The sequence below is a fragment of the Ornithorhynchus anatinus genome, chromosome 3, assembly GCF_004115215.2.
Source record: "Ornithorhynchus anatinus isolate Pmale09 chromosome 3, mOrnAna1.pri.v4, whole genome shotgun sequence".
Classification (NCBI taxonomy): domain Eukaryota; kingdom Metazoa; phylum Chordata; class Mammalia; order Monotremata; family Ornithorhynchidae; genus Ornithorhynchus; species Ornithorhynchus anatinus.
This window is the reverse complement of record NC_041730.1, coordinates 19,735,602-19,762,709: the sequence shown is the minus strand read 5'-3', so window position 1 is coordinate 19,762,709 and position 27,108 is coordinate 19,735,602. Positions and strand designations below refer to the sequence as shown.

Genomic DNA, 27,108 nt, shown 5'->3' with positions numbered 1-27,108 from the left:
CCAGGAGGAACAGGAAGTCAAGTACAGAAATAAAAATGAACGGGCCACATCATATTCTCGTGGAAATAGATCAAGATAGCTCACAGTGTTGTGAAAAGAGAAGACCTTAGGGGATTATGGTTTGACTTTCAAATAAGGAGGAATTCTAGCATTTTTGTCTAAGACACTTTTATCCAAGACTGAAATAAAAGAAGGGGTAATGGGAGAACATCAAAAATTGGCTGAGGGGTTGATACACTAAGAAGCTACAAGCTTGGTCCTGAGCCCTACATCCTATAGTCAAAACTAAAGTCCTCCTTCCAGATTTACTTATATTAATGTCTGTCTCCCCCAACTTTAGACTGTAAGCTCATTGTGGGCAGGGAATGTGTCTGTTTAGTGTTGTACTCTCCCAAGAGCTTAGTAGAGTACTCTGCGCAGAGTGTGTGCTTGATAAGTACGATTGAATGAATGAATACACCTTGGAAAGTCCAGATCATGCAGCCTGCTGAGAACCAGGCCAGAAGAATCTGCAGGCTTCAGCAGAAACAAAACCCTAAATCACATCCAGAATTCAGCCCCACCCACCAGGGGCAGGGAGGCCTGCAGCCGTGACCTGCTATTGGTTGCTAGGTTTGCTCCTTACGATGGACAATCGGTGAGGAAAGAGGAGGAGGTTGCTAAGGCACAGGGAGAGACAGAAACGCCTTGAGACAGGTGATCTTTAGACTGGTAAAGTACAGTGGTCAGGAAAGGGGCTTTAGAAGGGGAAGGAGAGAGGAGGACAGGACGGACAAGAAGAGAAATAAGGGGAAAGAGTCTTGGTGCAGCCTAGGGTAGAAGACTTTCCCTCGGAATGAACTAAAGATAGACAGCAAAGGTTATTTTCTTTCCAAGGAGAGCGGTGAAGGCAAAGACTTGAACCAGACAATCCAGTTTATGTGCTTAGCTGAGAATGAGGAAAGGGGAAGAAGAAGTCAAGGCAAATGGAAGATGGGAACTAAATGGGAAGTGGGAGCTAAACGGGAAGGGGGAGCTAAAAGAGACACAGAGAATAAACGGTCAATATCAAGGAACTAGAAAACAGGAATCTGGCAGCCGACGTGAAGGAAACGGCAGACCACTGTCCAACGGTGTTCCCGTGGCAAATGGCAAGCCCGTGGCTAATGGGACAGAGACACGGCAAGCGGCAAATGGGAGACAAGAAGCGAATGGTAAGCCTCTCTCAAAGTTCAGCTGGCAGGAGGTCCAGAAGCACAACACGCCAACGGACCGGTGGCTGGTGATAAATCGGAAGGTCTACGACATCACCAGCTGGGCGGAGAGACATCCAGGCGGCAACCGTGTTATCAGCCATTACGCTGGGGAAGACGCCACGGTAAGGAGATCAAAAACGAGCAGCTTAAACTACCCGGGCAGCAGATTGACTGGTAGATCGTTTCTCCCCCTAAAGGCATGGAGAGGCCGAGCTCAAGCTCTAAGTTGTCCCATGCGCACTCAGACTGATCTTTCAGGATTCCTCTATGGCAGAAAACCGGAACTTACAGGCGAGCCCAGAGAGAAATTTAGTTGGGTTGGAGTGGAGATTGGCAATGCTCTCAAGTAGCCCACGTGGTCTTTTCTCATTTATTTTTCTCCTGGAAAGGTGACCCAGAGAAATCCAAGGAAAGGTGAGGGTAATATATGTACCAGCTGCTGCAGTATTCAGGGTAAAAATAACAAAATGATAGGATTTGTTTTATCCCTCCCCCGCCCCCAACCCAGTTGAAATTCACCTGGATTTTTCTACAGTAGGTTCTTAAAAAACTTGGCCTAGTGGAAAGAGCACTGACTTGGGAGTCAGAGGTCGTGGGTTCTAATCCCAGCTCCGCCACTTATCTGCTGTGTGACTTTGGGCAAGTCACTTCTCTCTGGGCAAGTCACTTTACTTCTCTATGCCTCAGTTAACTCATCTGTAAAATGGGGATTAACTGTGAGCCTCACGTGGGACAACCTGATTACCCTGTATCTCCCCCAGCACTTAGAACAGTGCTCTGCACATAGTAAGAGCTTAACAAATACCAACATTATCATTATTATTCTCTGTGCCTCAGTTCCCTCATTGGCAAAATGGAGATTAAGACTGATAGTCCAATGTGGGGCAGGGACTGTATCCAACCCGATTATCTTGTATCTACCACAGTAGTTGGTACATTGCCTGGCACATAGTAAGTGCTTAACAAATGCCATTAAAAAAAAGGAAAGACCCTATCCCTTCTCGACTCTCCATCCTGCTCAACTAGGAGCTGTGGGAATGCCTAGAAGTAAAAGGCAATACGGTTGTCCTTCTTGATCAGTCAATCAATCAGTTAATCAATGGTAGTTACTGATCATTTACTGTGTGCAGAACAATGTACTAAGTGCTTGGGAGAGTACAATAAGAGTAGGTTCATGGAAATCCTTGCCCTCAAGGACCTTCCAGTCTAGTGAGGGAGACAGACATGAAAATAAATTTCAGCTAGGAGAAGCAGCAGAGTATAAGGATACATCCATAAATTCTGTAGGGTGGGGTGAGTGCCATGTGACCAAGGGATGCAGACTCAAATACACAGGTGAAACAGATGGAAAGGAAAGTATGGTAGGAAGATGAGACGTTAATCAGGGAAAGCTTCCTGGAGGAGATGTGATTTTAGTGGGGCTTTGAAGTAGGGGAGAAAGGTAGTCTGTCAGATTTGAAAGGGGAGGGATGTGGGCCAGGGCTTGAGAACAAGACAGATGAGACAGAGAAATAATGACTAAGTTGGTGTTGGAGGATCAATTAATTGATCGATCAATGGTATTTATTGAGCGCTTAGTGTGCAGAGAGCACTGTATGTACTCAGCACTTGGAAGAGGACACTCTAAGAGAAGTGGTAGATGCAGTCCCTGCCCACATGAGCTTTGAGTCTAGAGGGGATCTTTCTGAAGAGCTATTTCCCAGCCCTATCCCAGTCACGAGCTACTCCCTGCTCAGCTGCCTGGCGTGCGATTAGAGATTTGCAGGTTCACCTTGCACTCTCGTTTTCTTCCAGCAGTAGAATGTGCATAATATCCCTTCCGTGACATAGGCCGAGCAGTCATCTCCATCTGACCCCTCACCCCTCCGCATAGTGACCAATGGATATTTTCAAGGAACTGTCTTACTTTAGCCCGCACCTTTGTCTGACTTCCGGAAACACTCCTTATCATTTAGATGTATAGATCTCGGTTAGTAACAGTCTTAGTAATTGTATTAGGAATGGCATTTATTAAGTGCTTACTACCTGCAGAGGACTGAATTAAGTACTGGGAAATAACTTGTCCCTCAAGGAACCCCACCCCAAGAAACTCACAAACTAAGAACAGAGAGGGGTCAAAGTTGGTGAGAACGCATAAAGAAAGGTGAAGAAAAATACAAACATACGACAACGGACGTGAAACGAGCAGTTCGCTCATCTGTAAAATGGGGATTCAATACGTGTTCTCTCTCCTGCTTAAATCGTGAGCCTCTTGTGAGACACTTTGTCTGATCTGACCAGATTGTATATATCAGCACTTCGTTCATTCATTTATTCAATAGTATTTATTGAGCACTTACTAGGTGCAGAGCACTGTACTAAGCACTTGGAATGTACAATTCAGCAACAGATAGAGACAATCCCTGCCCAATGACGGGCTCACTTAATACAGTGCTTGGCATATACTCAGTGTTTAACCAATGCCACAATTATTATTATTATTAGCTCAGACCGACAGTCCCAGACATCCTATCTTCAGTGACAGCATTTTTGTTTTATTTTATTTAATGGCTTTTATTAAGCACTTACTAGTGCCAGGCCTCTTTTATGAATCAACGCCTTATTTTGGCAAGGGTTTGCCTAAGCCAGCGAAGCTAAGAGCTAGTCCACTGAGGGATATTCTCTCGTCGGGCTTACCCATAATGGAAAGGTCTAAGCCAAAGCATCAGACAAAGTTGATTCACCTGTGATAGGCAGCAGCGGCGTGGGAAAGAGTCAAAGGCGGATGGATGATCAAGTGATCGAGATGTCGATCAAAGACAACAGCAGAGACTTAAGTTTTTAGTGAGCAGAAGAAGACAGTGGTGAACCACTTCTGTATCTTTTCTAAGCAAGAAAACTCTATGGATAAAGAAGTCTATAAAGTCTTTATGAATAAGAAATGATTCGATGGCATTTGAACATCATCATGTGGCAGGCACCGGGGTAGATATGTGGTAATCAGATCAGACACAATCCTGTCCCATATAGGGCTCACAGTCTTAATCCCCATGATACAGATGAGGGAACTGAGGCACAGAGAAGTTAAGTGACTTACCCAAGGTCACACAAGAGGCACGTGGTGGTGCTGATATTAGAACTCTGGTCCTCTAACTCCCAGGCTCATGCCCTTTACTGCTGAAATGTAGTTTCCAAGTGCTTAGTACAGTGCTCAGCACACAGTAGGCGCTTAATAAATACGATTGAATGAATGAATTAATTAATTAATACTCTTTCTATTAGGCCAAGCTGCTTCTCAAATTGTTGACTATAACCCATCCTTTTTGTCTATGGTGTGAAGTCAGGCTCAGGAAAAAGTCATACACTCTCAATAGGCACTCAGTATAGCTCGGGGGATAATGTTTCCAATCTAGAAAACATATATTTGAACCTGATGTAGAGCTCATCTTTGTATTCAGACATTGCTCTGAGTCAATGAGTGATGACCAGAGATTGAATTTTCTATCTATGTGGATTACTGGTTTCGCTCACCAGGTGACTGATAAAAAACCTAACCATTACTTTTGTCAACATAGATTAGATCCAATAGATGGTGGGGCGGGCAATGAAAATTAATAATAATTGTGGGATTTGTTAAGCACTTATGATGTACCAAGCACTTCACTAGATCCTGGGGCAAATGGAACAAAATCAGCTCCAACTCAGTCCCTGTCCCATGTGGGGCTCACAGTCTCCAGGTGAGGGAGAACAGATATTTAATCCCCACTTTACGGATGAGGAAACTGACGCAGAGGGAAGTGAACTGACTTGCCTAAGGTTACACAGGAGCTGGTATTAGAACCCAGGCTTTCTGACTTCCAGGCCTGTCATTTGAGAAAAACAATAGGTGAAAAGACCTTTCAATGGGCCAGTGGGGTGGGGAGGTAGAGGCAGGCTCTGTGTTGTTGAAAGGAACCAGAGCAACCTCCAAGAATGTTAACAGCTGCAGCTTTTAGAGTCATTAAATGTGCACGGAATTCCCTCCTTTATGTAATGTGTCACTGTGCCACAGCTATCACGAGTTGGGCTCCAGATGGCCCTCACAAAACATGGACATCACATGTGTCATGCCAGACACACAGGGTAATGTAATATCAAACGTGTCATTTGCATACCCAAGTCGATCTGCACCTAAAGCGTTTTGCCAAGGGAATCTTGAATCCCTCGTTCCTCCTTTTTTATGGTATTTGTTAAGCGCTTACTATGTGCCAGGCACTGTACTACATGCTGAGGTAAATACAAGATAATCTGGTTGGACAGAGTCCATGTCCCACGTGAGGCTGACAGCATTAAGCCCCATTTTACAGATGAGGGAACTGAAGCACAGAGAAGTTAAGTGATTTGCCCAAGGTCACCCAGCAGACAAGTGGCAGGGTCAGGATTAGAACCCAGGTCCTCCCGACTCCCAGGCTCAGGCTTTATCCATTAGGCCATGCTGCTTCTCCTCTAACTCCACTTGTTCCCGAGCCGCTTCATTCCCTTCCCAGGTCCCAGGTTTGGCCTCTGAGTTGCCGAACTAGCAATGGGAGCCGAGATGGAGGGAAGCTGGGCTTAAAATTAAAAAATGGAACGTTTAGGGCTCTGGTGCCCTGGCCGTACTAAGGAGGAGAAGATCACCAGGTGAAGAGACTGACTGGTGCCATTATACCAAGTTGACTGGCCACGCTATTTGCCATACTAGCCAGAGATTTCAGTCCTTTCCAGGCTAGGAGACCTGAGAAAGTGAGGTGGGAGGCCACTCTATACAGATAATAATAATAATAATAATGTTGGTATTTGTTAAGCGCTTACTATGTGCCGAGCACTGTTCTAAGCGCTGGGATAGACAGAGGGGAATCAGCTTGTCCCACGTGGGGCTCACAGTCTTAATCCCCATTTTACAGATGAGGGAACTGAGGCACAGAGAAGTTAAGTGACTTGCCCACAGTCACACAGCTGACAAGTGGCAGAGCTGGGATTCGAACTCATGAGCCCTGACTCCAAAGCCCATGCTCTTTCCACTGAGCCACGCTGCAGATCAAGTTCAACTAAATATCTGGCTCACCTCTGCAGGGCTCTCCTGGGAGGACACTGACCAAGGATGCTTGTATCCAAAATAATAACAATGATAGTACTTGTTAAGCACTTACTATATGCCAAGCACTTTTCTAAGTACTGGGGTAGAAACAAGTTAATCAGGTTGAACATAGTACCTGTCCTACATGGAGCTCACACTCTTAACCCCATTTTACAGATGAGGTAACTAAGGCCCAGAAAAGTGAAGTGACTTACCCAAGATCACTCAGCAGACGTACGGTGGAGCCAGGATTAGAATCCAGGTCCTTCTGACTCCCAGGCAATATACGCGGTGTGTTCTGCGGCTCATATTGCTAAAACCGTGACTGAGAGAAGTACAATGAGTTTGCTTTAAAGAATAACATTGCTAAAATTGCTACTGGTGCTAAATAACCAACTATTCTAAAGTTGGCCCTAAATGATCCCCAACTTCATTAGAGAATGGAAGCTGATCGAAATGCCTAAGGACAGTAGCTGATCAGAAAAAAAAAAAGGCTGAGGCAGTCTTGTTTCAGGCAGTCAAAAAGGGAAAGCCATTTCTTCCTCATTAAACAATCAAATTAACTGGTGTACGGTGCCAGGAATAGTTTCAGGAAAGAGTTTCATGTATCACTTTTGGCTAATGGACATATTTTAACCTTGAAACTTGATTTTCTCTACCACATCTTTCCCAATAGTAACAAATAAAGAGCCGGATAAGAATGTACCAATAATAAGAACAATTTTTCCGACAATACCTCTTTTAAAAATGATGCTGTTTTCAAAATAAATTAATCTAGATTGTAAACCCATTGTGGGTAAGGATTGTGCCTTCCAATTGTATTGTTCTCTCCTAATCACTTAGGTCAGTGCTCTGGATTCATTAATGTTCAATAAATACAATACATCTTATAAGAGAGAGAGACTGGATGAAGACAAACTATTACTTGTCCACTGTCCAACCACGGAACTGAAAAGTGTGGGCGTGATTGCATGTTAAGGATAACTTATTATTCCTTCATTTGGCTCTGACTGGGGTTACCAGGCGGTAGGTTACTTTGGTCATTTGCTTTAACTTAGTCATTATTCAAGATGACCTAATTCTAATGCCAAAGGCAGAACAATGGGTTTGTCCTCCCTGCCCAGTGAATGAGTTACAGCCTTCATCGCCACCCAGATACAATTATGCAACCCTGGAAGACCAACAAAGAGCCCAGATTCATAAAATCAAAGGATTGGAAAGGGTATTTACAGGTCATCTAGGCCATCCCCCAGCCAATACACCCCCAGTCTCCTTTTTCATTCTCTCCCTCCCCTCTCACTCTTTGGTTTTTTCTTTTTACTCTTTCTCTTTCTCTCCCCTTTCCCACTATCCTTTTTCATCTACCTCCTTTCTCTCCCTCTCCTCTGCCTACCTCATCCTTCCCTCTATCAGCCCCCTTCTGGCAATGCTTTTCTTTGACCACATCTTCACCCCAACTTGTAGGCCATCTTGCAATTAATTTCTCAGAAAACTCTCCTCCTTTGTTATGCACCATGTCCTTACATCCTTTGCTTTTAGTTGAGGCGATTCATTCAGTGTTCTGTCCAAGTTTCTGGGCATTCTCTGTCTAAGATGAGGAGAGTAATGGCACTCAAAGCATTTTAATGAGACACAGGCTTTGGGTAGCACATTCCAAAATTTTAAGTCTCTAGATAATACATGCTGATGGGGAAGGAGGAGGGGGTTTGTGTGTGAGAGAGTGTGGGTATCAAGTATATTTTATAAGTGAATTCAGAGGAGGGGTGGGTCAACAATTATAGGGGCAAGTTGAGGACAAGGAATGTGTCTCTCAACTCTATTTGTATTGTACTCGCAAATGCTTTAAACAGTGTTCTGCACACAGTAAGCACTCAAAAAGTATTCCTCACTGATCGTTGAAAAAGGGGCAGGGTTACTATGGGAAAGGTAAAACTTCCTGAAAGAGAGAAGCTACGAGCTGTGATTTAAAGGATGGAAAGGAGGCAGGAGCCGAAGCCCAGTCCACGTAGAATCAGTTTGGGCAGCTGGGAGTTCTCTCCTAAACATCTAGAAGAAATCTAGGGGTAGAGGGCTGCAAGAATGCTACCTGGACCAGAAAAAGCCATCAGTATCTAGTCTTCGCCCTTCTGCTTGGATCTCTACCCTTTATTCATCCCACCCTCAGCCCCACTGCACTTATGTCCAAATCCAAAATTTATTTTAATGTCTGCCTCCCGCTCTAGACTGCAAGCTCCTTGTGGTTAGGGAACGAATCTACCAAATCTGTTGTATTGTACTTTCCTAAGTTCTTAGTACGGTGCTCTGCACTCAGTAAGCCCTCAATAAATATGATTGATCAATTGATATTAACACTGGCTTTCCATTCTTAAAAAACCTTATTAAGGAAAAATCCATATTCCAATATGCAAAGTACTGTTTGCTCCAACATGGCATTGCGCTGAATCCAGATACACATGTGTTGTGAAGGGAATGTTCCCTAAATTCCCAACAGTGTTCCAACCAAAATGCACAATAAAAACACGCATTAGTCCAGATTGAGATATAGTAAAAGAATAAATTTCAGGGAGGAACTACCCCAGGACAATTTGGTGTTTTCTGCCGGTGGTTTGGGGAATAATCTGATATATTGAACATTTTAGGGGGTGGTGGATGAAAGATGACTAGAATCATCTCTGACCAGCTCCTAACCCCACCTCCTAAAGGTCTCATCAGTCAGTAATTCATTGTATTTATTGAGCTCTTACTGTGTGCGGAACACCATTCTAAGCAGTGCTCTGCACACAGTAAGCACTCAGTAAATCATCATGATGGTATCTGTTCAGCGCTTACTATGTGCCCAGCACTGTTCTAAGCTCTGAATACGAATAATAATAATAATAATGTTGGTATTTGTTAAGCGCTTACTATGTGCCGAGCACCATTCTAAGCGCTGGGGTAGACACAGGGGAATCAGGTTGTCCCACGTGGGGCTCACAGTCTTAATCCCCATTTTACAGATGAGGTAACTGAGGCACAGAGAAGTGAAGTGACTTGCCCAAGGTCACACAGCAGACAAGTGGCAGAGCTGGGATTCGAACCCATGACCTCTGACTCCGAAGCCCGTGCTCTTTCCACTGAGCCACGCTGCTTCTCTAATACAGTGTAACAGAGTTGGTAAACACCTTCTCTGCCCTCACTGAGCTTACAGTCTCATGGCATGTCACAGTCCCTAAAAGCCTCAACCATGGAAGCTACCCTAAGTGGCCTGGCATGCCCAGTCTTATCCTGGTTGAGTTTTGTTGGTTTTTTTCAGGAGGGCAATGAGGAGAGACCGAAGACTGAAATAAGCAAAAGACTAAACAGGGATCCTGACAAATGATCAGTCTTCTCTGAAAGGAAGTTCTTTCTTGCATCTAACCAGCTGACAGCCACTTTAGTTTATCTTGAATCCAGAAAGACACCAAATTCTGTTAATCACTAGCCTGAATGGACACCTCATAAGCAACAGATCAAAAGCCCTGAGTATCAGTCAGTATTCCAGCTCGGGGAAAAACTGAGCTTTCAAAAAGCAGTGTGGCTTAATGGAAAGAGCATGGACCTGAGAGTCAGAGGACCTGGGTTTTAATCCCAGCTCCACTACGTGTTTGTTTGATCTTGAGCAAGTCACTTAGCTTCTCAGTGGCTCAGTTCCCTAATCTGTAAAATGGGGATTAAGACTGTGAGCCCCACATGGGATATGGACTGCATCCAACCTGATTAGCTTGTATCTACTCCAGTACTTAGTACAGTATGTCTCAGTGGAAAGAGCCCGGGCTTGGGAGTCAGAGGTCATGGGTTCAAATCCCAGCTCTGCCCCTTGTCAGCTGTGTGACTGTGGGCAAGTCAGTTCATTGCCCTGTGCCTCAGTTACCTCATCTGTAAAATGGGGATTAACTGTGAGCCTCATATGGGACAACCTGTTTACCCTGTATCTACCTCAGCACTGAGAACAGTGCTCTGCACATAGTAAGCACGGAGCAAATACCAGCATTATTATTATTATTATTACAGTGCCTGGTACACTTAACAAATACCATAAAAAATGGGATAATGGAGTCTCGTATTGTAGGCAAAGCACTATATTTTTATATTTCCTTCTGTGATACCATGGAGGTAAGGGGAAATTTTACCTGACAAAGATATGTTTTTAATTATTTCAGGATTCCATTTTGCAATCTGACCAGGGTGATATTTCTTCAGTGCCTGTTCTTGGTAAATTGCATTATCGTGTCAAAAATTTACTATCATTTCTCCCGATTCATGGATGAAGATTCATTTTGCCGTGTTTCCATGACATCCAGAGGTCATTTCATCACATTACTCTGATATTGTCTAGGTCGGCTAAAGTCCTCACTGTCTCCTGTTAGTAGAAGTGGTAGTGATAATATTTACCTGCAAAGCACTCTATAAGTTCTGGGAAAAGAAATATATGGATTAGGTATAGACATAGTTTCTGACCCCTAAGGAGCTCACAGACTAAGAAAGATGTTGCTTCGGCAATAGACCTGAAAGAAAAGGGGAACAGAAATACAGCGTCAATGACAAACATCAAAGGAGAAAGAGGATTTCAGGCTCCTCACAGCTCAAAAAAAAAACAGTCCCAGAAATCCCTTTTGCAGTTTACAGAAGAGACCTCTTCAATATTCTAAAAGTTGAGGTCACCTGCTGCAACTGCTCGAGTCCTTCCCCAACTGGAACAGGAGTGGATGGGAGTCCTGGTGTCACAGGATCAGGGCTGCGGCCTTCCGCTGGGTTGTGTCCACCTGTTCGTTCATTCAATCGTATTTATTGAGCTCTTGCTGTGTGCAGAGCACTAGGGAGAGTACAATATGGCAACAGACAGATTCCCTGCCCACGGTGAGCTCACAGTCTACAGACAAGGAGTGTTTATTCCGATACAGGCTATACCGCATTGTCCATTAGAGAGCGAATGCCCGTTGGATTTGATTCCCCCTCTGGACTGTAAGCTCCCGGTGGGCAGGGATCATATCTACCAGCTCTAATGTATTGTACTCTCCCAAAATCTGATAGACGATTACCCTCTTCTCCTTCGAAGCCTTATCCAAGGCACATCTCCTCCAAGAGGCCTTCCCTGACTAGGACCCCACTTTCTTCTTCTGCCACTCCCTTCTGCATCACCCTGACTTGCTCCCTTGGTTCTTCCCCCTTCCTAGCCCCACAACATTTAGGTATAAATAAATTTATTTACTTATATTAATGTCTGTCTCCCCCTCTAGGTTGTAAGCTAGTTGTGGGCAAGGAACGTGTCTGTTTGTTCTTATATTGTACTCTCCCAAGTGCATAGTACAGTTGTCTGTTCACAGTAAGCGCTCAATAAATATGATTGAATGAATAAATAATACTCTATACACAGTAAGAATTCAATAAATATTCATTCATTCATTCAATCGATCATATTTATTGAGCACTTACTGTGTGCAGAGCACTGTGCTATGCATTTGGAAAGTACAATTCAGCAGCAAATAGAAACAATCCCTGCTCACAGCGGGCTCCTTGGCTAACCTACACAGGCTGAGTTTGTCATCACATTTTAGCCCAATAGGGCTCGAAAACTTTAGATTGAGTTGATGGAGCTTTTTTTCTGTGAAATTCCATCTTCCAGTGTACCGCCTGATTGATTGGGATTTCCACATCAATCAATCACTCAATCAATGAACAGTTACTATGTGCAGAGCATTGTACTACGCGCTTGGGAGTTCGATGCAACAGAATTAGCAGACACGTTGCCTGCCCATAAGGAGCTTACAGTCTACATAAGAATTATGGTATTTGTTAAGTGCTTACTATGTACCAGGCACTGTACTAAGCCCTGGGGTAGATACAAGAAATTCGGTTTGGACACAATCCCTGTCCTGCATGGGGCTCACATTCCTAATGCCCATTTTACAGATAAGGTAGATGAGATAGTTGAGGCACAGAGAAGTGAAGTGACTTACCCAAGGCCACAGAGTAGATGAGTGGCAGAACCAGGATTAGAACCCATGACTTTCTGGCTCCCAAGCCTGTGTTCTAGCTACTATGCCATGCTGCATCCCATATTGATTGACAGTGGCTGCCTGGAGGTTATAGCAGCTCTCCTTAAGTTCTCTCACCCTTAACACCAATCTATCACTGACCTGAGCCACCCTCTCCTTCCTCCACAACATAATTTCTTTGTACTTCAGTTACCTCGTCTGCAAAATGGGGATTAAGACTACGAGGCCCATGTTGGACAGGGACTGCATCCAACCTGATAAACTTGTATCTACCCCAGCGCTTAGAACAGTGCTTGACAAGCACTTAACGAATACCATCATTAGTAGGAGGAGGAGGAGAAATTCTGTTTAATTCGTCTCTGACTGATTTGCGTCCAAATTTCCCCTGCCACTAGGATGTTTTCTGGGCCATGCACATTGACCAAAATCTTGTGCAGAAGTACCTTAAGCCGCTGCTGATTGGACAGCTGTCTCCAGAAGAACCCAGCTTTGAAAAACACAAGAACGTGAGTCCGGCCAAAGCCCAAATGTTGACATCGCTTGACATTTCAGATTTCGCACTATGAAGCCACAGCTGAGCTCCTTATGACCGATCATAACTTCAAGGAGGAGCCCAAAACTGGCAAGGAAAGCACCTTTGCTTCCATGTTTCTCTGGCCCTGACAGTGTGGTCACAATTGGTGGGCATAAAGGGAAGCTCTAATACAACAAAAACCTGGTAAAATTGCCAAGATCCAGCAGAAGTGTGGGAAGTAGTATGGACTCACTAGGATGAAATCTGGAAGGTTCTGGGTGTATTAGGGTGAATGGGAGCCCAAGAGCCACAGATAAAGAGACTTAGAAGGGATGGCAAGTGCTAGCAATTGGGCCATATTGGGAAAATTGGAATTCTGTGGCTCTGCAGTGGGAGTGGGGTTTAACGTAGTGAAACTCCTGCAGTGTATACCCATGGACTCACAGTAGGATAGTGACAGAGCTAGGCTTAGAACCTAAGTGTCCGGGCTCCCACTTCCCAGCTTTTTCCACCAGGCCCCACTGTCTCTCAATCCTGGCTCACAAGGGGCTCTTAATCTAAAAGGGGTGGGGAGGGAAGAGGGAACTGGTGCCAGATATGCAGGGAGAGAAATCATGGAGTAGATGAGGTAAAAACAGCAAGCTGTGGTACTGTTAGACTGGTACTGTTTTCAGGCTCCTCGCCACTCCTGAAGTGGTGGGTGAGACTATGGACGGCTCTGATGAACCATCTAATGGGTACGGGCAGGCTGCTGTCCTGACTTCCAGCACATCCGACTCCTGTCGAGAGCGGGGGATGTTAGGTGGCAGAGATGGAGGAGAAACCCAGGGCCAAAGGGATACAGATCCAGCAGGCACTGCAGGGTGGCTGTGTGGCTTTGGTGTGGAGCCTCAAGACTAATGAGAGTGTTCATGGAAGTTGGTTTATGAAATGAGAAGTAGAATGCACCCCACCAAGAAGGGCCTCTTTCCACCATTATGTTTTTATCTTGCAGGCCCAGTTGGTAGAAGACTTTCGGGCCTTGAGAAAAACAGCAGAGGACATGAAATTATTTGATGCCCATCCCTTATTCTTCTCTCTTCACCTGAGCCAGATCCTGCTTTTGGAAGCTTTGGCTTGGTTAATAGTGTTAATCTATGGCAACGGTTGGATTCACACTTTGCTCATTTCGTTTATTCTCACCATCTCCCAGGTACGAAAAAACCCCATGTGAAGGAAGCGGTCCAATACGGGGCCTGCATACAGTAAGCACACAATAAGTACCACTGATTGATTGATAGAATGTAAATCATTTTGCTCTGTGAGCCTCCCACTCCACCAGAGTTTCTGCATCAATTTACATTTATCTACATTTGTTTTGGTAGAGTATCTGTGAAAGTTTTGCATTTTCATCTTGTTTCCTCCTTTCTATTATTTGAAACAGCTATTAAGGTAAACGAGAAAAGTCTTACCTGCTCAAAAATGATCTCATAGGGGAATCAGTGCCTTGTTTATGTGATAAAATGCTTATTATTCATCCACTCCTACTTGTCTTCAAACCTTGAGGTCTTGATTTGTCTTTCCCAGGCTCAAAGTTCATTTTTGCAGCACGATATTGGACATCTCTCTATATTTAAGAAATCCGGGTGGAATCACCTCTTCCATAAATTCGTGATGGGCCATCTGAAAGTAAGTGCTGTTCAAAAGATACCTAGGTATTGTTCAGGCCCATAGTCTTCATGGGCCACTGAAAGTTTGGGAAGGTAGAGAATTTTGCCCAAAGCAATCATCTGTGGCCATCTGCTGAACTCTTTCCCGCTGTCTTCAGGGTATGTCACCAAACTGGTGGAATCATCGTCATTTCCAACATCACGCAAAGCCAAACATCTACCCCAAAGATCCAGATATCGACATGGGACCCCTTTTTTTGCTTGGAGAAGCCCAACCAATCAAGGTAGGATTTAGAGGTCATAGGCACAAGTGAGACTCCAAGACATATTCAAGGGTGAGTCGAGTTTGGGGCTCAAGGTGGAGGGTTCAACAAAACTCCAGGCTTTGGACTCCAGGACACTTGTAAGAGAAAAATCTTCCTCACCTCAAGCCACAAGAGCCTCGCCGTAATTATTCCAGTTGAGCCAAGGTCTAGGAGGCTTTTAGGAATTTTAAAGACTTTGATCAACAAGCTGTGAAATCTACCTTCTGAGAAGAGGTACTCCTCCCCCAGTGCTTAGTACACTAATTTGAACACAGTAAGTGCTCAATAAATATGATTGATTACTGCAGTGTGACTGTATATGTGGATCAGTTAACTCACACGCTGATTTTCACTCATCTCAAATTAGGGCCTGAAGAGTTCTTTGGCTCCTCCAAGTTTTTCCAGCAGTTACTCTTCAATAAGCCAAGGGCACTTGGAGATGCCAGAAGAGATAACATCTTAGGCTAACTCCCTGCCTTAGGTGGAGTGATGCAGTCTTCCAGATGCAAGTACATAGGAAGATTTGGTCTCCACCTGGAGGAAAATGTGAAAGCCTTAATGAAATGTAACATCTGTTTTCTCAGATGTTTCCGGGTCATGGAAGACCAGAGGCAAAGACCGGCTCCCATTGAAAACAGGTTTTTCCAGCTTAGTGGGACCAATTTCCCTTTTCTCTGCCAAAACTATGATGAAGCACTGCATCTTGTCTGGATAAATTTCTTCCCTGTGGTCTTGATGCTAATTCAGCTATACCAAAAGGTTTAACTCACCACGTTCTGAAGATGGTGTACTCTCAGGAAGTTCCTCCCATACAGAAGAACTTTGAAAAATAAAGGGAATCCAGTAGGAAAAGTCGTTTTCCATTCTCTGTACTGCCAAACTTCCATACTTCTGTAATGATTCCATAAGAAAGCCACTTGCAATCCCACTAGTAACTTAGAATGAAGGGTCCACCTGGTGTTATCTAGAAACTCGGGTAAGGCTGTAGAAAAGGGGTTGCTGCCATACACTGAAATGGCTCCCATTGTTCAATACTAAAAGGGAGGAAAATGTCTAATTGACTCTTTTCTAGGCCTGTATCACCAAGTAAAGATAATATGGTGAGAGAGTTTTACACACTGAAGTAATAAGATGAATGTTGTCTCGTTTCTATTTTCTTCTCCCCCCTTTAGTACGGCAAGAAAAAAATCAAGTATATAGACTATGAGAAACAGCACCTCTATTTTTATCTGGGTGAGTCTCTCTGCACATTCTCACCTTCTGCCCGCTCATCTGGTCACTTCATTCTCCTTCAGCAAGGTTGTGACTAAAACTCTTTGAAATGCATGGTGTTCCCAAATGCAGGGCAACTGTGTTCCTCCTTCAACTGGGGGATAAGATTTCAAGCCGGGGGGGAGATCTAGGGAAAAAATAGACAGGAGAAGAGGGAGGAAGAAAGGGGAGGGGAGGGGAAAAGGTCCCATATTGTAAGTGTTCCTTGATGAGGGTGAGGGTGTGGGGAAGTAGCTGTGATGGAAAGATTGAGGGCGGGGATCAGGCCTACCAACTCTTTTGTCCTCTCCCAAGTGCTTAGTTCAGTGCTCTGTACCCAGGAAGTGCTTAATATAAACCACTGATTGATCGACTGAAAGCTAATTCAGAAAGAAAATTGGAGTGGTGGAGGGGTAGGGTAGAAAGGATCGAATATGGAAAAAAACAGAACACATGTCCTGGGTATAGTCTGGTTATTTTCCACGCGGTTGCTAACAGATTCAGGAAATGAACCAGCTATTCCCAAAGAGGGCTGCTTAGAGTCAGCTCAGTATTTCATCTCCAGGTCCATTTGCATTCCTTGCCTCGGGTCCTGCTGGCATCACCTGCTTAATAAAAACTGTGGGAATTTGAAAAACACTTATTATGTGACAAGCACTGTACTAAGCATTGGAGTGAATTTAATAGAAGCAGATGAGATGCAGTCCCTGTTTCACATTGGGCTCAAGCTCTAAGGGAGAACAACAGGTGTCTAATCCCCATTTTACAGATGAGAAAACTGAGACACAGAGATGTGAAGTGATTTACCCATGATCACCCGGCGGGCAAATGGTAGAGCCGGGATTAATAGCCAGGTCCTCTGACTCTTGGGCCCATGTTCTTTCCACTAGCCCACGCTTCTTCTCCCTGATTCCATTGTCTTCCTGGTTTCCCCCATCCTTGTTCTCACTGGTGCTGATCTTCCTTTCCAGTTGGGCTACCCTTACTCATGCCTGGATATTTCAACATACAATCCATGCAAGTCATGTACCTGCGCAAGGACTGGGTGGTAAGTGACAGATTAAAACACAAGAACACGAGAAACTCTCCACTAGATCGGACCCACGGCCCATCCACCCCAGCGTTCTGCCTAACAGTTGCCCCAAAGGGTGCTGGGAAAAAAGGCATGATGGTGGCCCTTCTTAACATCACACTCCCTGTGGTACGGGGTTGACTTTCAGATAACCCCAACTTGTCCTTTAATAGCTCACCCTGAGCCTGTTATCTGAAAGTAGTCCAACAAATCCAGTCCAGGTGGAAGGGGAGAAAAGAAAGGTCTTGTCCCAGTCCCAAAGGAGTTTCTCTAGGGATGATGGAAAACGGGTGATGGAGAAATGGTGAACAGTGAACTGTTTCAAATACATTCTTCTTCAAGTTTTTTCTCTCCCTAGGACATCGTCTGGGCCATCAGTTTTTACATCCGTTATTTCATCACTTTCAGCCCATACTATGGAATTATCGGCACCATCCTGCTCATCTTTTTTGTCAAGTAAGAGAACAAAAGGAGTCTCTTATTTCTTTAGTCCAAGCTGTGGGTACCCTATAGTTCAAGTAGATTTTATAGAGCAGCCTGGTTGTAACATGGTCCCAAGGCAGTTATTGCTTTTGTCTTTACTGAGAAGCAAATCAGCATATACTTCTACACTTGAGAGGATAAATTATTTGTCAGTGAATTGCCAACCTTAGCTGTCACTTCTGGCCCAAGCTGTGCTCTACTTTGCAGTACTTCTTGCCTTCTTCAAAACATCCCTCTCTGAAAAGTAGAATTTCCTAATAGGGACTAGGCCCCATGATGATTAAATTCTATTGACAGGAAGGGTAAATTGGGGCAAATTACTTAATTTCTTTGACTTTCTGTTTCCCCATGTATAGAATGGGGAGAAGAATCCAATGGGGAGAAGAATCCCAGTTGCCCAACTATCCTTAAGAAGTAAAGATTTGAGAAGGATCCAAATCTTTTATTTATAGCTTCACAAGCCAATTCCAAGGCCTTTATTTCTGGGCATTTCTCCAAATATCTATATGGGAGTAAAGAATGGAGTAAGAATACTGCTCACTGATTTTCCCAGCAGCAAATTTGAACGTGATACCTTAAGAGTAAAGCTTTTTGTGGGTGTCTTCCAGTCCTCGGGGGACAACAGAAATGTAGGGTTCATATTGCCATTGGTAATTGCTGACTGTCAATGGCTCTACTGATAATCTTAATAATTAATATTTATTCTGTGCTTACTATGTGCCAGGCTTTGCACTAAGCAATGGGATAACATGGTCTAGTGGAAAGAGCACAAGCCTGGGCATCAGAGGACCTGGGTTCTAATTCCACCCCTGCCGTGTACCTGCGGTGGGCCTTTGGCCAAGTCACTTCTCTGTGCCTCAGTTCCCTCGTCTGCAAAATGGGGATTCAATACTTGCTTTGCCTCTTTCTTGGACCGTAAGCCCCATGTGGGACCTGATTATCCTGTTTCTACCCCAAAGCTTAGTACAGTGCTTAGCACATAGTAAGCGCTTAACAAATACCATTATTATCATTATTATTATTTTTCAAGATAATCAGATTAACTATAGTCGCTGTCTCTTTTTGGGCTCACAGTCTTAAGGCAGAGGGAGAACAGACATTTTATAGATGAGGTAACCATGGCAGAGAGAAGTGAAGTGACTTGTCCAAGGTCACACAGCAAGTGGCAGAGCCAGGATTTGAGCCCAGGTTCTCTGACACTGTGCCATCTCTTACTGATCACCACAGGCATTTGAGGAGACTCCTATTATCTCCACCCTCCCTCTGAGCAAACTGTTCTGTTTGAAGGTGGAGGTTGATAGAGGGGAGAAGGAGGGATGGGGGAAGAGGGAAGCCAATCTCCAGGTCCCTCAAATGATGATGAAGAGAGAAGTCCCCAGCATGATACAGTAGATAAAGCACGGGTCTGGGAGTCAGAAGATTGTGGGTTCTAATCTTGGCTCCACCACTTGTCTGCTGTGTGACTTGGGCCAAGTCACTGCACTTCTCTGTGCCTCAGTTACCTCATCTGTAAAACAGGGATGGAGACTTTGAGCCCCTCGTGGTTCAGGGACTGTGTCCAACCCAATTTGCTTGTATCCAGCCCAGTGCTTACTACAGTGTCTGGCACAGGATAAACACTTAACAAATATTACTATTATTATTATCAATATTATCATTATTATCATCAATAAGAGTTGAGAAACTCATCATGCTTCACAGGCTTGCAGGCTCCTGGTTAAAACGTCCACCATTCCAGAAATAACGGGGGGCCCTCAATTTCAAGCCGTGGATTTCAAAATAGAAGCTGGAATACCTCGATGGACTCAGCATTTCATGACTTCTACCCATTTCCATTTGAAATGGGTTGACTGAGACACTGTCTGGAGATAAATTTTAAACTCAGATTAGAATGAATACAGCTAATGATGGAAAGGACAAAAAACTGAAACGAAAATCAGCGAAAGGAACAATCAATGAAATTACCATTTCCCTAAAATCTAAACGGAGGAACTCCCTCTGCTAAGTAGGGAATGTGACGATCCCCTCCTCAGGGTGGATTGTCCCAGGAAACCCGACAACATCTGAGGGGGATTCGCGGCCTCTCTCCTCCCTGGGAATCTCGGCCCACTCCTGGTCTAAAAGACCACGGAGCAGAAGAGCGGGGAGTCGACCTGAATCCAGGGTGATCAGAGGTACGGGATCAGGAACGGCAGAGACCTTGAGCCTGCACTGCACTGAGTGAGTCTGACCTCCATTTTTACAACACAGAGGATTCTCCCTTCTCAAAGGGAACATTCTTGCTGCCACTTTTTCTCCCCTGTCAGAACAAAGGGATAAGTAGAATAATCCTCAGAACTCACTCTCTACCAGCCAAAAGAGAAGAGTCAACAGTGATTTCACGAAGATGACCGGGTGCCCCTTAGTTAGACCCCACCCGAGGTGTCAAATATTGCTATAGTTTTTATCCTTTACGTAATTTCCTCAGGTGTTCCGACACGCGTTGGACCTGAAAGTGGCCGAGCTAATCAACGTCTCTTCTCGTGCTTCCCCCGCAGGCTGTTGGAGAGTCCGTGGATTGCATACGTCACTCAGATGAGCCACATCCCGATGAAAATGAGTTACGAGACCAACCAAGACTGGCTTAGCACTCAGGTAGTCAATCCATCAGTGGGATTTATGGGGCCCTTACTGTATGTCGAGCACTCTACTAAGCGCTTATGATGTTTGGTGTCTGTTTCTCCTCTCAAGCAGGTGAGTCAGGAACGGGCTAAACACGGGGGGTCTTGTTCCACCTCCCATGACAATCTAAAGTGAGTCAGAGGCGGGCTCAGGAATGGCACCTCAAACTTAACATATCTGAAACAGAGCTCCTTATCTTCCTACCCAAAACCTGTCCTCCTCCTGACTTTGCCATCACTGTAGACGACACCACCATCTTTCTTGTCTCACAAGCCCATAACCTTAGTGTTAGCTTTGACTCCTCTCAGTCGCTCATCCCACATATTCAGTCCTTCACTAAATATTGTTGGTTCCACCTTCACAACATCACTAAAATCCACCCTTTCCTCTCAGCACTACCACATTAATACGACCACTTCTATCCTGCCTAGATTACTGCATCAGCCCTCTTGCTGACCTCCCAACCTCCTGTCTCTCCCCACTCCAGTCCATACTTCACTCTGCTGCCCGGATCATTTTTCTACAAAACCGTTCCAGACATGTCACCCCACTCCTCAAAATACTAGAGTCAGCGTGGCTCAGTGGAAAGAGCCCGGACTTGGGAGTCAGCGGTCATGGGTTTGAATCCCGGCTCTGCCACTTGTCAGCTGTGTGACCGTGGGCAAGTCACTTCACTTCTCTGTGCCTCAGTTACCTCATCTGTAAAATGGGGATGAAGACTGTGAGCCTCACGTGGGACAACCTGGTGACCCTGTATCTCCCCCAGAGTTTAGAACAGTGCTCTGCACATAGTAAGTGCTTAACAAACACCAACATTATTATTATTATGGAGTCGTTGCCCATTCACCTCCTCATCAAACAAAAACTCCTCACCACTGGCTTTAAAGCACTTCACCACCTTTCTCCCTCTTACCTCACCTCACTTCTCTCCTTCTACAACCCAGCCCCCACACTTCACTCCTCTAATGCTAACACCTTGAAGGCACGTCTCTTCCAAGAGGCATTTCCTAAGCTCCCCCCATCCTCTTCTCCCATTCCCTTTTGCGTCACCCTGACTTGCTTCCTTGGTTCTTCCCCACTCCCAGCCCCACGGCACTTATGTACGTATCTGTAATTTATTTGTAATTTAGGAGATGTCTGTCTCCTACCATCTAGACTGTAAGCTCACTGTGGCCAAGGAATGTGACTGTTCTCCCAAGTGCTTAGTACAGTGCTCTGCACACAGTAGCTACTCAGTAAATAAGATTGAATGAATGAATGAACTATGCACTTGACTATGTATCCCTTAAGGACTTTGATACTCACCCGAGTAGCACAGCCCTTATGAAAATGCTATTTCCTCTACCTGTAATCTACTTTGATGTCTGTCTCCCCCTGTTGACTGTAAGCTCCTCGTGGACAGGGACCCTAACCCTGTTGTACTATATTTTCCCAATATTGCTTAGTCAAGGGATGTGCATACAGTAAGCACTCAGTAAATACCACTGATGGATTAATTGATCGATTCTCATGAATACCCAACGCTCTCTTAAGAGCCAAACATGAGAAATAGGAATGAAGGAATTCTAGGCCTCGTATTCAAGGAAATCAGGAAACAGCGTGGTCTAGTGGGAAGCAGCATGAACTAGTGATTGAAGCACAGGCCTGAGAGTCAGAAGGCCTGGGTTCTAATCCCGACTCCATGATATGTTGGCTGTTTCTATGCTTCAGTCACCTTAACTGTAAACTGGGGATTTAGACCGCAAGCTCCATGTGGAACATGGACTGCATTCAGCCTGATTAGCTAGCATCTACCTCCAGCATTTAATACAGTGCCTGATACATAGTATGCACTTGGCCGATACCATTAAAAAAAATTCACCGTGGAATCTTTCTCTTTGCAGGTAATAGCCACCTGTAATATCCAGCAGTCTTTCTTCAATGACTGGTTCACTGGACATCTGAACTTCCAAATCGAGCATCAGTGAGTACAAACACTGAGAGGACGATGATGATGATGGCGTCTCTTGTCAGTTAAGACGGCCGAGCCTCTGACCAGTCCTGGAGACTGTGGGAAGAAAAATCTGGCCCAAAGGAACTGATGATTAGGCTAAAGGCTCCCACTCTTTTCCCTGACAGTCATGTCCCTCAGGAGCATTGCAACAAAAAAGTAGACAGGTGGGAGGGCATCATTTGGCAAAGGGCCCACAAGAATTATACATTCAAAACCTATTTACGGCCTGAACAATTGTAGCCTAATGCCACCAATGGCCCACAGTGTCTTGATCCGGTAGTCGGGCTTCCTGGACAGAGCACGGGCCAGGGAGTCAGAAGGACATGTTCTGTAATCCCAGCTCTGTCTCATGTCTTCTGTGTGACCTTGGGCAAGGCACGTAACTTCTCTGGGCCTCAGTTACCTCACCTGTAAAATGGGGAAGAAGAATGTGAGCCTCATGTGGGACAGGGACTGTGTCCAACCTGAATAATTTGAATCTATCCCTTTGCTTAGAACAGTGCTTGGCACCTAGTAAGTGCTTACTAGCACTTAACAAGTACCATACTATTTATAATAATTAATTATTACTATTATTATGGCAACCCTAAGACCTTAAAGATTTAAATCCTCAGTGGAAGGGAACTGGACAGTCACTTACATCTTCCATTCAGTGGTCAATAGTGGACTGGAAAAAAAATCTACAAGTTTCTCCAAACAACTGCCATATTTCCAGAGGGTGAAAAAAAAAGAGGAGGAAGGTAGAGATAAGGATTGGTGACCAAGCCTTCTCTTGAGGGAGAATCTACAAACTAACCACACAGATTCCGGAGCATTTGAAGAACAGTGTTTGCTTTCTAACATAATTGAAGAACTATTGGTTTGTTGGCCAGAACCCAAGAAAATCCTACCTGTTCAGTAACAGGTATATGTTGAAGTTAAGTGGTATGTATTCATTTCGGGATTTACCTCTGTAGCTGAAGCTGCCAAACCGCAAGAACCAAATTCACCTTCCACTGTATTTTTCCAAACTCTGTTCGAAGCTCCTACTATAGAGATCAAAAATGACAGATGTTTACTGGATTGTTTGAAAATTTAAAATTTGAAAAGAAAAATAGCACAATATTTACCACCTCTCCCAGCTCGGTTTGGCTTCCTTTCTCTGTTCAGTCAATCAGTCGTATTTATTGAGTGCTTACTGTGTGCATAGCCCTTGGGAGAGTACCACATAACAGAGACGGTAGACATGTTCCCTATCCAAAACAAGCTCACAATCTAGAGGGGGAATTTTATGTGAAGCAGCATGGTATAGTGGACAGAGCATGCACCTGGGAGTCAGAAGGTCATGGATTCGAATCCCGCATCTGCCACTTGTCTGCTGTGTGACCTTGGGCAAGTCACATCACTTCTCTGGGCCTCAGTTACCTCATCTGTGAAATGGGTATTGAGACTGTGAGCCCCATATGGGACGGGGACTGTGTCCAACCCGATTTGCTTGTATGTATCCCAGCACTTAGTACAGTGCCCGGCACATAGTAAGCACTTAACAAATACAATAATTATCATTGTCAATTATTATTATTCTCTTGTCCATGTTGTTGAGAGAAAAGAAAAGTCTATTCTTGATACTTATCACACTGAGTATCCTAGAATCAGGGCTGAAATCAGAAATGGGACAGGAAAGGAAGTATCAAGGTGCAATATGGAACCCACCCGTCTATCGATATTAGCTGTTCCAACAAGATGCTTGCACATATTCCACTCTTTCCTCTTCCATGACCACTGTTCTAAGCCAAAGACAGCCCCAGCCATCTGGAGCGGGAGAAACCCACCAGGCCTGCTCCTTGCCAGAGAACAGGAAGGGATTTTTGCATGCAGTTCAAGGAGATTGAAAATGGCAGAATCTTTGACCGGCAGATCTACCATAGACTGTTAGTTTGTGGCCAGAATGCAGTCCCTTCTAATAGGTAGTTAAACCCCAACCTGGGTCTTGGGAAGATCTTTTATTTTTCGGATGGTCACATTGAAGCAATACATTCTCCTTGTCCAATTGGAAGCAGTAAACAGCTCCAGGCCTGTCTAAAAGAGCTTTCAAAGCGTTTACTTCAGGGTAGCAAGTTGAGCCCTAGGAGAATAGGGATCATAAATAGTCTATCGGTCCCAAGAAGATTAAATTAATCTTTAATTTAATTTAACAAATTAAATTCCTCCTGTGGTTTCCAATCTCACATTCTCTCTTCTCTAGCCTATTTCCCACAATGCCCCGTCACAATTACCACAAGATTGCACCTCTGGTGAAGTCACTATGCAGCAAGTATGGATTCTCCTATGTGAATAAACCCTTATTAACAGCATTCGCAGACATTGCCAGGTAAGAGAATTTTGTTCAAAGTTTCCCCATAACCCTTCGTTATTGCTTTCCAAAATGCCGGCTGGCATCTCCATTGTTATTTGGCTCCCTACTCTGTCTTCCCTCTCAACAGTAGGAATGAAGAAGGGGGGTTAGGGGGGTTATTTAGAATGAAGGAATGTAGATGTTCCTCAGGTGAAGTTTTCTTTGAAGTCATGTACAGCATCAGGCACAACCAGACATGAAGACCCCATCCATCTTCCAACCTCTGATGGAAGATTCAGATTTAACTGGATCTTAATCAATTGTAATTATTGAGCACTTAGTGTGTGCAGGGCACTGTGCTAAGCAGTCGGGAGAGTGCAGAATAATATAACTGTACAAGGGACACATTAGAATGGGATTGTCGGTAGCTGTCGTGCCCCACGTAGGAAAAACGGGTATATACCCAGGATACAGTAAGCATGCAGTAAGCGCTTAATAAATTTGATTGAAAGAACGAATGAATGAGAATCCTGCCTCCCTGACCTCTCTCTCATATTCTCCAGGTCCTTCAAGAAATCTGGATATCTCTGGGCACAGGCCTACTATCAAACATGAAATCGGCAATTGGAAATTCCAGATATGCGTTCGGATTGAAGAAATGGGATGGGTGATGGGGAAAGGGTTTTAATTACTGTATTGTCATTTAACTTGGTACAGTGAAAACAGCACAGATCAAGGAAGAGAGGTAGGCCCAGCCCTGAAGGACTGGGCCACTAGATGAAACCAGCAGAGGAATGATGAATGACTTGGGCCAGTTCTCAGTTTACTCCTGGACTGCCAGACCCACTGTTCTGAACTTCTTCCCCAGATCAGACCCCAATTCCTCATGCTAAAGGAGCTTCTAGAAACAAAAACCTGATGAAAGTGCTTCATGGAAAATGTGAACTCTGAAGAGGAAGAGACTTGGTGGCTAGGCATATGGGCATAGAGCGTTACTGTTACTGTCCTCATGACGCGCCTGGATAAAGCATGGAAAATTTTCATCTCTTTCCATAGGCTAAGCTCCCATTTCCCATGGCCCTTAGGGCAACTGATCAAACGATTTAAAACATGTGCTTTGTTGTGATTTAAGTCAGAAGAAACAACACTTAAGCAGAGGAGATGTTTTTCTCCTACTCTTTTGGTTTAAAAAATAGACTCCCTCACCCCGCCCCGTAATGCACTTCTTCACAAGGACCAAGCAACTTTGTCTAGCTCTTGGGCAGTAAGTGAAGTGAGGGATGCTGCCCTCGCATACATCCCCAGAGTTAGCCAAGAGACACTTTAGCTTTGCCTCGGTGGAAACTATCTGAACAGAGCCTGAGGAAGAATTTCTTTTGCCAGTCTTCTGGGAGCCTATCAGTATAGATTTCAGGAGGACACAGGGAAGGTTTTCTATACCATGAGGGTGATGAAAAGCACTGAAATAAGCTACTGAGGTTACTAAAAGATGCCAAAGGGCCTCCACCCCTAAGATCTTTAGGAAAACCTCCTACATTTCCAAGCTGGAGGCAGGATATTGGAGCAAATGACCTTCCGATGCCCCTTCTGATGCTCTGATCTCTTGATGCCATAAAGATCGGAGGACACTCTGAAAGCTCTGGCTGTTACAATCAATCCTATTTATTGAGTGCTTACTGTGTTCACAATATTAAGGGTTTGGGAGAATACACTACAACAGAGTTGGTAGACACATTCCCTGCTCACAGTGAGCTCACGGTTAAGAGGAGGAGACAAGACGTTAATAGAAATAAATAAATTATGGGTATGTAAATAAGTGTTGTGGAGTTGAGAAAGGAGTGAATAAAGGGAGCAAATCAGAGCAATGGAGAGGAAGTGGATAAAGAGGAAATGAGGGCTTGGTCAGGGAAGTCCTCTAGGAGGAGATGTGCCTTCAATAATAATAATGATGGTATTTGTTAAGCGCTTACTATGTGCCAAACACTGTTCTAAGCACTGGGGTAGATACAGGGTAATCTGATTGTCCTACGTGGGGCTCACAGTCTTAATCCCCATTTTACAGATGAGGTCACTGAGGCACAGCGGACGTAAGTGACTTATCCAAAGTCACAAAGCTGATAAGTGGCAGAGCCGGGATGAGAACCCACAACATTTGACTCCCAGGCCCATACTCGTTCCACTAAGCCGCGCTGCTTCTCTTGGAAGGTGAGTAGAATAAAGATCTTTTGAGAAGCGGTATTGCTTAGTGAATAATACACAGGCTTGGGAGTCAGAAGGACCTGGGTTCTAATCCCGGCTCCACCACTTGTCCGCTGTGTGACCTTGAGCAAGTCACTTCACTTCTCTGTGCCTCAGTTACCTCATTTGTGAGATGGAGATTAAGTCTGAGAGCCCCAGGTGGGACATGGATTGGGTCCAACTTGATTAGCTTGTCTCTACCCAGCACTTTATTTAGTGCCTGGAACATAGTAAGCACTTAACAAATACCGTTTTTTTTTAAAAAAGCTCCCCATCAAAGACTTAAAAAAGAAACTGAATAACCA

At 44.5% G+C, this 27,108-nt stretch overlaps 1 protein-coding gene across 1 annotated transcript; it reads left to right on the top strand.

The window, feature by feature from the left end:
* The first annotated feature begins 707 nt into the window (after positions 1 to 707).
* LOC100084268 (fatty acid desaturase 2-like protein FADS2B) lies at positions 708 to 26,204 on the top strand. The gene is made up of 12 exons (XM_029059470.2): positions 708 to 1,357; positions 12,719 to 12,829; positions 13,832 to 14,029; positions 14,404 to 14,505; positions 14,645 to 14,770; positions 15,964 to 16,024; positions 17,014 to 17,090; positions 17,473 to 17,570; positions 20,135 to 20,231; positions 22,142 to 22,221; positions 24,476 to 24,601; positions 25,129 to 26,204. The coding sequence occupies exons 1-12, from the start codon at positions 935 to 937 to the stop codon at positions 25,178 to 25,180; spliced, it is 1,551 nt and encodes a 516-aa protein (XP_028915303.1). The 5' UTR covers positions 708 to 934; the 3' UTR covers positions 25,181 to 26,204.
* The last annotated feature ends 904 nt before the right edge of the window (positions 26,205 to 27,108 follow it).

Excerpts from the sequence above, each read along its gene's own strand:
- LOC100084268 (XM_029059470.2), top strand. The coding sequence starts at position 935 with ATGAGGAAAGGGGAAGAAGAAGTCAAGGCAAATGGAAGATGGGAACTA. Across the intron at positions 22,222-24,475 it reads AACTTCCAAATCGAGCATCA|CCTATTTCCCACAATGCCCC; the intron begins GTGAGTACAAAC and ends TCTCTTCTCTAG. Across the intron at positions 24,602-25,128 it reads GCATTCGCAGACATTGCCAG|GTCCTTCAAGAAATCTGGAT; the intron begins GTAAGAGAATTT and ends CATATTCTCCAG.